Here is a 12482-nt window from a genome sequence, read left to right as displayed (position 1 = left end):
GGTGCTTATTAACATTTAATGGAGTCACATCTTATTCAGTGGTAATGTCCTAAGGGCATTGCTTTTGAAAATTTATTCATGCTTTCATTCAACAAACATGACTAAGTCCCCTCTAGCAGCCAGGCTCCATTCTAGATATTTAGAATACATCCTTTAACCAAACAAAAAATATTTCTGCATGGAGCTTGCATTTGGTGAGGGCATACTTAAAAATGAATAAGCTAAATAAATAAGCAAATTGTATAATGCATTTGAAGGTGCTGAAAAAAATGTGAGAAAAGAAAAATAACACAGGGAAAGAATAATTCTAAGTGTATGGGGGAGGGTCAAGTATATGATCAGAAATATTCAATAAGGTGATATAAGGAGGTCTGAGTTTGAGATTTGAGACTTAAAGAAGATGAAGTGAAAATTGTGTGTAATCAAAAACTCCTCCCCCCAAACTGCCATTTACAATTGCTACAAAAAGAATAAAATACCTTGGAATACAACTCACAAGGAACGTAAGGGACCTCTTCAAGGAGAACTACAAACCACTGCTCAATGAAATCAGAGAGGACACAAACAGATGGAGAAACATTCCATGTTCATGGTTAGGAAGAATTAATATCGTGAAAATGGCTATACTGCCCAAAGTAATTTACAGAATCAACGCTATCCCCATCAAGCTACCACTGACTTTCTTCACAGAACTGGAAAAAAATACCATGAACTTTATATGGAACCAAAAGAGAGCCCGCATAGCCAAGTCAATTCTAAGCAAAAAGAACACAGCAGGGGGCATCACACTACCGAATTTCAAACTATACTACAAGGCTACAGTAATCAAAACAGCATGGTACTGGTACCAAAACAGAGATATAGACCAATGGAACAAAACAGAGGCACCAGAGGCAACACAACATATCTACAACTATACAATCTTTGATAAACCTGAGAAAAACAAGCAATGGGAAAGGATTCCCTGCTTAACAAATGGTGTTGGGAAAACTGGCTAGCCATGTGCAGAAAGCAGAAACTGGACCTCTTCCTGACACCTTACACTAAAATTAACACCAGATGGATTAAAGACTTAAACATAAGACCTGGCACCATAAAAACCCTAGAAGGAAATCTAGGCAAACTATCCAGGACATAGGAGTAGGCAAGGACTTCATGAACAAAACACCAAAAGCATTGGCAACAAAAGCCAAAATAGACAAATGGGACCTAATGAAACTCCACAGCTTCTGCACAGCAAAAGAAACAGTCACTAGAGTGAATCGGCAACCAACAGAATGGGAAAAAATTTTTGCAGTTTACCCATCTGACAAAGGGCTGATATCCAGAATTTACAAAGAACTCAAACAGATTTACAGGAAAAAAACAAACAAGCCCATTCAAAAGTGGGCAAAGGATATGAACAGACACTTTACGAAAGAAGACATATATGAGGCCAACAATCATATGAAAAAATGCTCATCGTCACTGGTCATCAGAGAGATGCAAATCAAAACCACATTGAGATACCATCTCACGCCAGTTAGAATGGCAATCATTAAAAAATCTGGAGACAACAGATGCTGGAGAGGATGTGGAGAAAAAGGAACACTTTTACACTGTTGGTGGGAGTGTAAGTTAGTTCAACCATTGTGGAAGACAGTGTGGCGATTCCTCAAGGCCTTAGAAATAGAAATTCCATTTGACCCAGCAATCCCATTACTGGGTATATATCCAAAGGACTATAAATCGTTCTACTATAAGGAGACATGCACACGAATGTTCATTGCAGCACTGTTTACAATAGCAAAGACCTGGAATCAACCCAAATGCCCATTGATAATAGACTGGATTGGAAAAATGTGGCACATATACACCATGGAATATTATGCAGCAATCAGAAATGATGAGTTTGTGTCATTTGTAGGGACATGGATGAATCTGGAGAACATCATCTTCGGCAAACTGACACAAGAACAGAAAATGAAACACCGCATATTCTCACTCATAGGCGGGTGATGAAAAATGAGAACACATGGACACAGGGAGGGGAGTACTAAACACTGGGGTCTATTGGGGGGAAAAGGGGAGGGCCAGTGGGAGGGGGAGGTGGGGAGGGATAGCCTGGGGAGAAATGCCAAATGTGGGTGAAGGGGAGAAAGGAAGCAAAACACACTGCCATGTGTGTACCTACGCAACTGTCTTGCATGCTCTGCTCGTGTACCCCAAAACCTAAAATGCAATAAAAAAATTAAAAAAAAAAACTCCTTTGTGATGTACTCTTTCAAAATTCCTTGACATCCCTTCAGTCAGTAAGAACAAACCACTTTGTCGCTGCTGGAGCCCTGGATAAGAATAGTTTCATTTAGAGGTTGTGCAGTCTAAAAATCATATTCTACATTATAAAACCTAGATTCAGCCTTAGTACATCAAGACACTCACACTAGAGGAATAGTCTACCTGAAGGAACAGTCAGCTCAACCCTTCTGTATCATATTCACCTAGCATAAGCACTGAGAAGAAAGCGGGGTAAAATCAACCACACTGTATTAATTACATTTGCTTCTCCTGTTTCTTTTTGTTGTTTGCATTCACCCTACCCTCTTTGTTTCTCTGAACGCTATTCTTCTATCAGAGAAGAGAGAGATGGATTTCTTTGCTTTAAATGTATAATTAGACTTCATTGTATATCAGCATATCCCATTTATCAGAGGTGTGCTGGTGAAACTAAACAAATATAGGAAGCAGTCAATGATTACTTGGTGAAAAAAAAATTAACTAAAAGCCACTAATGTTTTTATAATTCTAAAAATTTACAACAAATTAATATGCATCATTTTATTCACAAAACATACAGCTGTAGATACTGCTATATACTATATTATTTTTATATTACTTTTTTATATCCAACAAGTATTTAAAAATTACTGCTTTATGCCTTTTAAAATAAAGTATTAAATGCAAATAAGCATAGATAACTAGTAGTTTCTAAACATAATTACCGATGTGCAGTTGTTGCTATAGCATTGTTCTGAATAATTCTTTCTAAAATCTTGAATCTTGCTTAGGAGCCAGATCCCCCTGGACTGCTGCCAGGTCTTTAATTCTGCAGTGACTACATAGAATTAGTATCAGTGAACCAACAGCCCTTTTGTTAAGAGAATGTGTGGTTGGGATTCTTATGAGGAAAACAGCAAGGCTGGATGTCATCTGTGAAAGTTCTTATAATTATAAAAAAATTCTTTAAGGTGAAACAGAACACAGGGATGGGCTGTTGCTGGTCCAAGTTTATAAAACTTGAGTTGCAGAAGAAATAAGTTTTGAGATCTGCTATACAGCAGAGTGACTATATCATTATCATACTATTATCATTAATATAATAATATAATACTAATACTAATACATTAATGATAATGTATTATGTATCTCAAAATTACTAAATTTCAAATATCTTACTACAAAAAACAGGATAAGTAGTGTGATTGATGATATGCTAATTTGTTTTAGTTCATCATTCCATATTGTATACATATATCAATATCAAAATATCACATTGTACCCCATAAATGTATGCAATTTGTCAGTAAATAATGTCAACTTAAAAAATTTAAACAGTACACACAGAGGAAGTTTTATATAATTTAAATTAGTAATAATAGACATTATATTTGCTGAAAATTATGTTGTGATAGTGTTGATGAAAGAGAAGAAAAGTATGTATTTATTGAAAAGAAAATTTCTCCCAGTTCACTTCTACTTCCAACTCAGATTTTCACCTTTATAGGAAATCTAAATTTAATTTCAAAATTTTTCTAATATTTTTCCTAGACAGCCTTAGGAGTCTTTTACATTATCTAGTGTACTAAGTGGCATTATATAAGAAGTCCTTTTGGAAAGAATGTTTACCAATCTTTGGAAGAAAACACCAAGTATAAACTTGAAGTATCTCTCATTGTCTGTTTATGATGCATCAATCAATTGCAGCTAATTATTATCATATGTATGAAGTTAAGTTCTATGACTTTGTTCAGGTGCTTGTTTCAGGTATATTTTTGTGGACTTATATTAATTTATTTCTGTCAAAAACATTGCTTTCCTTTATTGTGGTCTACAATCAGGAAAGATTTGCAAAAGGAAATTTATCCTTATTATACACACACGCACGCACACACACACACATGACATACATATATATAACACACATAAATATTCTTGAAATATGTATACATATCCTTTATACATATTTGAAATACATATATATATCTTTCAAATATATATTATATCCTTCAAATAGATGTATCTCTTTGAAATATGTTATTGTAATAAAATTACAAAATTTTGCTGGGCATTTGTGGGACATGCCTGTAATTCCAGCTACACAGGAGGCTGAGGCAGGAGAATCACTTGAACAAAAAAGCTATTTTGTACCTATGCACACACAAAAGCATGGTCTATTAATACACACAGACATGCACATATAAATATACACACAGAAATAAGGCATAGGTACAAAAATGTTTACTTTTATTTGATGTATTATTTCTATTATAAAAGTTAAAATTAAATGCACATTCTTTAAGTTTTCTGTGTATATAATAAGAATTACTGGGAATCATGTCTTACATTAGCACAATGTTTAAAATGGTTATTTGAATTTTAATATGATTAAATTTATATAACTATTAGCTAAGCATATTTGTTGTCCAATTTTATTACACTTGGTACATATTAATATCAAGATGATTTCTGTTTAAAATAGTAAGCAAATTAACTCTCAGAAGCACTAATTTTTAATCACAGAAATCATAAACCCACCTTCTCGTGAAATAGTGATAACAATTATTTCCATAACATAGGTATGATAGTATTTTGTTTTTCACAGTACACTAGCTCATGGCTTTCCTGTTTTGTCATGGTTGATATTTTATTTCACTAAGCTATCAGATTTCATTAATTTAAGTCATTTAATTTTGCCCTTAGTTTTCTCATGAGATCTGCTATTCCCTTTGACAACTTTACTTGTACTTGATTTAGATGCACAAAAACGGATAGTATGTACCAAGAGCATTAGTCCTCATAGTGGTCTTTGTCCATCAAAATGTTTTCCAGCCACTTGATTCGTGCTTTGGGATTTGAGAATAGCTAGCTTTTGCCTTTTGCCAGTAAAATAACTGACACTGATTTTAGAGGAAAAAAGTCATTGAAATGTTTAGATTAATAAAGTTTCAAAATAAAACTATAAAGGGATTTTTAGCTTATAAAACATCATAGAAAGCTAAAGGGAAAACATTCCATAAATGTTTGGCTTAAAACAAAGCAGGAAAAGAACAGGGACTTTTTTCAGAATATTATATTAAAAAGTTTCCTAAAAGAGAGCCAGGTATATCATTAACCTTATGCTCTATAAAATAAGAATACCAGGAAATTTTACTCTTTTTGATGTCACGTGTTAAGACAGTAATTAGAATTTTAAATTTATAATGTTGATCTGTTACTGAAAAAAATTTATACCAAAAAGAATGTAATTTGCATTTCAGAGTACTTAAAGAATTGAAGTTCTATACACATCAGAATTACTTCAGATTTGCCATTTTATGAGTTTTGTGTGTATAAATAGATTTATAGATTTGAATTTAAGCTATCAAATTAAAGGACGTTTATTTAAAGTGTGGTTGAATATAGAGTAACTTTCTGAGAGAAAAGTACTTAAAACAGGTTTAACATTTTGTTGTGTTGGAAGAATATACCTTAAATTTGAATGAATTGTTCATTTTTTAAGCCTAAGAAAGTACGAGTATAGAATGAAAAGTATTATGTTTTTAAGTTTTGGGGGTTATAAAAAACACTTAGAGCTTGGCAAGGTGGCTCAAGGCTGTAATCCCAGCACTTTGGGAAACCGAGGCAGGTGGATCACCCGAGGTCAGGGGTTTGAGACCAGCCTGGCCAATGTGGTGAACTCCTGTCTCTAATAAAATTACAAAAATTTGCTGGGCATTTGTGGGACATGCCTGTAATTCCAGCTACTCAGGAGGCTGAGGCAGGAGAATCACTTGAACCCAGGAGGTAGAAGTTGCAGTGAGCCAAGATGGTGCCGCTGTACTCCAGCCTGGGTGACAGAGTGAGACTATGTCTCAAAAAAAAAAAAAGAAAGAAAGAAGCAATGTTGTTCCAAAAATGTTATCTAGAAGTGTTTTTTTTTTAATTTATGAAAAAGATGCGATAGACTCTAGTTAAGTCTGAAAAGATTAACTTTTCTTTGCAGAAGTATCAGTAACATGACCCAATTATATGTCAAAAAATATAAAACTAAAAGAAATTTATGTAATTCATAAAAATACAAAAAATACTTGGTGTGAGGATATGAATATATTATTTTCTATACTTTTTAAAGTTTCTTTTCTCTACTTGGGTTTTAGTATGTTAAAATCATCATATAAATGCTCGGTTATCTATAAATATATTACAGGTACACAAACATATATGTCTTCATGTATGCTTTCGACATGTCAAATAAATTAATATTACTTTACTGTAATATTAATGAATGAATTTTACTATTCACAATTTAAAGGACTGGATATCATTCAATCACATGAACTTTTAAACATTTTTTACTTTTTGTTTTAAATTTTCTCTTACTAAAGAACAGCAATGGCACATATCCGACAGAGGAGAATTTTGAAAACTCTACCTAAATTATATATGATCTTATACTAACCTAGCATTGCTAATTCTAGAAATTTACCCTGAACCTACACTTTTGTAAGTACCAAATAATATTTTCATAAGGTTTTCTTATGAAACCTTAGAAACTCATAAGATTTCTAATTTTTGTAATTTTAGTTAGGATAATCTTTTGTAAAAGATAAAAAACACAAATAACCATGGGGGCTATAGGATAATGGCTCATTTTCAAATGAGTTACAGTATAAGGACAAAGACAAGTACAAAAAATCTAAAACTTCAATCAGAGGTAAAATTATATTACTACTGTTATAATAACTTTGAAGTTATTTATGTGTTATAACATTCAGCAAGTAAATCTAATATTTCTAGCATCCAAGTTATGTCAAGATAAGAGAAAAGAAACATAACTATGAAAAAGCAGAAGTTAAAGGAAAGAATCTGGTAATGTTATATTCAAATGTAAAGTGTCAATAGGAACTTATAATTTGCTAACTGAAGAATATTTTCTTGTTTTGCCCACTGAAAAACTATAAACCTTTCAAGTTTATAGGCATAACTTTCAATAGTCATGAAACAGAGGAGGTGAGTGGATAAGTTAAACAATACTATAGTCAACAATCAGATAAAATTCAAATGAGCAATATTCTATAAGACAACTTATATAGTACCCTTTAAAAAAAGATGCTATTAAAAATGGGGGGACTATCTCGATTAAAGATACTAAACAGATGTGACAACATATGAAATGCATATGTATGCATGTGTGTGTGTGTGTGTGTGTGTGTGTGGTGAAGTAGCTAGAGAGGGAGAGAAGTTCAAAAGCAACTGTGGCAATTCTTAATTACTGAATCTAGGTGCTATGATTTCAATGCCCATCTCCTTCAAATCTCATGTTGAAATTTGACTCCCAATTGGAAATGGGGCTTAATAGGACAATGGGAGGTGTTTGGGTCATGAGAGAGATCTCCCATTAAAAGATTAATGCCCTCCCTGGGGGTAAATGAGTTCTCACTCTGAGTTTCTGAGAGAGCAGGCACCTCCCCACAGACTCTCTTGCTTCCTCTCTGGTAGTGAGTGACACGTCTGCACACACTGGCTCCCTTTCCATTTCTGCCACGAGTAGAAGTAGGTTGAGACTTTCATCAGATGCCCAGTCTTCCAGCTTGCATAATCTCTAGCCAAATAAACCTTTTTTAAATAAATAAATTACTTAGTCTCAGGCGTTCCTTTTGAGCCATGCAAAATGGACTAAGATACTAGGTGAAGGCTATGCAGGTGTTAATAGTACCAGTCTGTTTTTCTGTATCTTAAAAGTTTTCTCAAGGAAGGGAATGGTTTCCCAAGTTAAAAATATGCAAAGATATTTAAATGGCATGGTAAGATGTAATGTGTGGTCCAGGACTAAATCTTGGGCTGGGCGGTCCAGCAGTAAGTAACATGTATTTGAGGGACATTTTAGGAAATTTGAACAAGGATTGCTATTAGATTTGATGAAAACTTCTGACATGAACAGGAGAGGTTACTACTAGGGAAAAAAACAACATTAATAAAGTGAAAAACAGAATGTACTATGTGCTTCTTTTTTTAATTAAAAAAAAATAAGTATGAATACAGAAGCTTGGTATAGTGATGATCTCTGGTTTGTAGGAATGTACCAGATTAATTTATTATTTTTCCTTATCTCTTTTTGTCATTTTTTTACAATGAACATGTGTATAAGAATAAAATATTTTAATGGAGAAATATATTATTTAGAAAAGAAAACTCCATCACTGCTAAAATGAATATAAAATTATTTGTACAATGTATTTACTTTCTTTTCAAGACCTACTTTCTTACAAAATAAAATAAGTTGGAAAATTTTGTGGTAACAAAGAATTTAATGACAATTTTGTTTCTAAAATGTAATTATTAAAAATAAATATTAAATATTGGAGAATTTTTCTTTTAATTTCACAATATATTGAATGCATTACACTTTAAAGCCCAAGAAGATTCATCTATATTGTAACTGATTCTCCTAGTTTATAATATCCCCAAAGTGGTGAATCATAAAAAGGAATCTTACCTTTCAATTTCTTATTTTCACTACAATGTAGTCACGGGAAGCCATTTGTTCTCATTAGGTGAACTTTACTATTTTCTTGCAGTTGTCTTCATGTTCTACCTGCTTAAAATGACACAGACTTATTAACTTTTTGTCCACTTTACATTACAAATACTAGAGTATTAAAAACTTTTATAGAAAGAGAAATGTTAGTATCATATATTTTCATTACATATGTGTCTCTGAACGTATTCAGGCTATTATGGTATTTTTTCCCTTTATTTTACTATTTGAAAATTAAAAAGTGATTCTGGGTTAGACTTTCATTAAATATATGAATGTTAGGAGCCTTAAAATACACAGAAAAACAGAAATCCAGGTTTCTAAAATGTATAAAATAACATAAAAATATATTTTATCTGTCTTTCACATTCATTCAACTAGTATTTGTATAATCGGTTGTGGATGCTAGGCATCTTCTTAATCTTCAACTCTTAGTCTTAAGCATTTTGTGGATATTTTTTAAGAAAATAGTTGGCAATAACGTATCTGCCTCTGTGTATAATATAAAGTTATAGTCCTGAGGTTCCTTTTATCACAAGGTGTTTCACCCCCATTCATTTATACAGTCATGTAAGAGAGAGAGAGAGAGAGAAAGAAAGAGGAGAAAGAGAAAGAGGGAGAGAAAGAAAGAGAGGAGAAAGAGAGAGAGAGAGAGAGAGAGAGGAGAGATTCCAGACACTGAGATTGTAACAGTGAATACGAAGCATACATCACCAGACAAATTTTTTGTCTTCATAAACTTCATATTCTACTGAATGAAGGTAGACAATAAATTAGAAACCAAAGAACTAAACAAGAGAATTTCATACCATGTTAAGGACATAAAGGAGATCAACAGAAAGATGAGATTAAGGGAAGAAGTCACTGCCTAGAAAAGAGCCATCAAGGATGATGGTTCTGCCAGTGTTGCATTTGAGTTGGAACTTGTGTGATGCGTCACTGTTCACAGAACTAGAACAAGCATGGTGACAGGGAAAATCATACTATCAAGAACATTCACCTCTTAATCCTGATGAGTGCTTGAGGATTTCATCTATTGCTTTTGGTCTTGTCATGTTACATTTAGGCTCTACATATTCTAATCTATATAACACCACAGATAAATTCGCAGAAAATAAAAAACGCAAACACACAGCTTACATCGTGTTGTATTTCTAATTTGAAGCACACACACGCACAGACACACACAAATTGAATGGCTCACTAAGGCATATAGGATAGAATCCACACTCCTTGATCTAGCATCCATGGCTGCTAAAATTGTACCCTTTCCTATTTATGCAACTCAAACACCTACTGTTTTCAAACTAAAACCTTTTATTCCATCTATACTGATTCATTACAAATTGTTATTTATTTTCTAAGATTTTAGGTTTCATTTTAACCATTTCTTCTGGAATACCTCTGCCCCACATTATATCTCTATTTTAAGCCAAGCTCCAATTTCATATCCTTGACTGGATGACGCAAATGAGGAGTGATTTCTTTCTGTAGAACTCCTTCAGCAGTTATCTGTTGTAGTTAACCTACTTTCATCTTAGTTACCAGTCCTATACAATGTTGCCAGTTCCCCATATTAACATGTATATGTCCTATTTATTATAATTTACCATCTTTGTAGTATGGCTCATCTTTTCCTATATTCATTTATATCACTACAATTTTACATTCTTGGAAGCAGATGTCATATTCTATATTTCATATATATTTATATATGAAATATATTTATATATGAATTTATAGTACTTTTCATATATATTACCATCACAAAATGAAGTCTCTTTTTGTAAAAAGAGCAAAATATTTTGAAATGTCTTATATTTCCTTTCACTTAAAATTACAGTAAAGTTTAGAGATTAATATAAGATAATAATAAGATAATAATTGTGGCAGATTAACAAAATTCTGTTGAAGCTTTGTGTTTAGTACTTTGCATAGTGACTATGGATTACAAAAATACCAGGACAGCCACAAGAGACTTATGTAGTGTTTCATTATTTAATTTTCTTGCAGGTTTTTGTTAAGCTGGGGAATACATAAAGAAAAATGTTGATTAAAACTTGTTTTTGTACTCTAATTATAAAACCAAGGAAATAAAAAAAAAGCTAATTAATCTTCCTTCTTTCATCTCATGTTTGGTAGCAGAGCATATTTAGTTGGAAGCTGGGAGTGTATAAGCATTATTAATATACTTGTTACAAATATTAACAGTAATTTTTGGTAGAGAAAATCATAAATAGAACCATTTTATGTTGGTGTGTTTTAAAAGTGTTTAAACATTTTAAATATTTATATTAAGTAAAATTTTATTTTATTTTATTGATTTCATTCATTTCTTTTTGTTTTCTTCTTTTCAAGGCCCTGTGGAATCCTACATACACTGAAGGTTTATTTAAACCAGTACATATTTCAACTTAGGTTAAATCATTATTTGACAATAAGAAATTCTTCACTAATCTGTGATGTGCAAAATATTGAGTAAAATCAATTTTTTCATCATTTCACATTTTAAGTGTGTAATATAGAAAGATTTTCATTTCAAATAATTCACCCTTTTTGCATTTGCAAAAATCATAAATACTGATGAATTAAGATTCAACAAACATATGTCTGCTTTATTCTCATTGTATTTTTAAAACAAAAATAGATTTTTGTTTACACTTTTTTTTTTTTTTTTTTTTTTGAGATGGAGTTTTGCTCTTGTTACCCAGGCTGGAGTGCAATGGTGCGATCTCAGCTCACCACAACCTCCGCCTCCTGGGTTCAAGCAATTCTTCTGCCTCAGCCACCCGAGTAGCTGGGACTACAGGTGCGTGCCACCATGCCCAGCTAATTTTTTATTTTTAGTAGAGACGGGGTTTCACCTTGTTGACCAGGATGTAAAAATTATTTCTATATGCATATATTCTAAAATGTAATATTCCACTTGGCAGTAAGTATTTTTTCTTCACTCTTCTCATCCATGTGGTCTCTCTGATTATAGTCTTAATTTAATTTCATCACATATTCCATGTACATTAGATAAGTTTGAAAACAATGCCTTTAGTGTCTTCCATCTTAGTACGACAGTTCCTACTGAAGAACAAAATATCTACAATCTTCCTTCTTTTGCATCAAGACCAAAAGATGAAAGCAGTGTGTCTTTACCTAGAACAAATAATGAAGAGTCTTATTCATAACTACAGAAAATATAACACCTGTTTTAGAACCCTAAATGGTTGAGGACTATTTATTGGAAATTAAGCTCATATTTAAGATAGTCTCCTGAATGTATCATAAAAGGATATCTGTGCCTGGACTTGACATTGCTTCCTGATTTTCGTGTGTCATGTTTGTTGCCTTTATTACGGGTCACTTTAATTATCAAGTGACCAGGTGGCTACAAGGCACTCCTGAATGTTGTAGTTTACTGCAAGGATAGGTGACAGAGATAGACAGCCCAAAAGAATGGCTCAATGTTGTGGGCAGGGTTCAGGGCAATAGTAAAGCCATAGAACCAAGAAGAAGAAAGCCTGTTTTACTAGAGTTCTCTGTGTCATACAAACAGACAATGAAGTAATCATGGTTAATGGTGGTAACCATTATAAATATGTTATGAAACCACTTAAATTATTTCAATCATTATGTAACATATATTATGAATCATAAATGCTAGATGTAAAACATGGTATTAAAATAAAAATTATAAATATATTTATTTACACAA

The 12482-nt window shown here is 32.6% G+C and overlaps 1 protein-coding gene across 15 annotated transcripts in view; it reads left to right on the top strand.

Moving 5' to 3' along the window:
* Nucleotides 1–12482, top strand: part of CCSER1 (coiled-coil serine rich protein 1) — a 1385530-nt gene that overhangs the window by 779044 nt on the left and 594004 nt on the right. For 2 of the 15 annotated variants that reach the window (XM_035294546.3, XM_078366832.1), the window contains one exon: nucleotides 11135–12475. The exons of the other annotated variants lie outside the window; for them this stretch is intronic. In XM_035294546.3, the coding sequence (XP_035150437.2) occupies nucleotides 11135–11194 (60 nt within the window). In that variant the 3' untranslated portion in view covers nucleotides 11195–12475. Of the gene's footprint in view, nucleotides 1–11134; nucleotides 12476–12482 lie in introns of those variants that run through there. 15 annotated transcript variants of the gene reach the window in all.

Source organism: Callithrix jacchus, chromosome 3 (genome assembly GCF_049354715.1).
Source record: "Callithrix jacchus isolate 240 chromosome 3, calJac240_pri, whole genome shotgun sequence".
Taxonomy (NCBI): domain Eukaryota; kingdom Metazoa; phylum Chordata; class Mammalia; order Primates; family Cebidae; genus Callithrix; species Callithrix jacchus.
The sequence above is the reverse complement of the archived record's forward strand: the minus strand, read 5'-3'. Positions and strand labels throughout refer to the sequence as shown.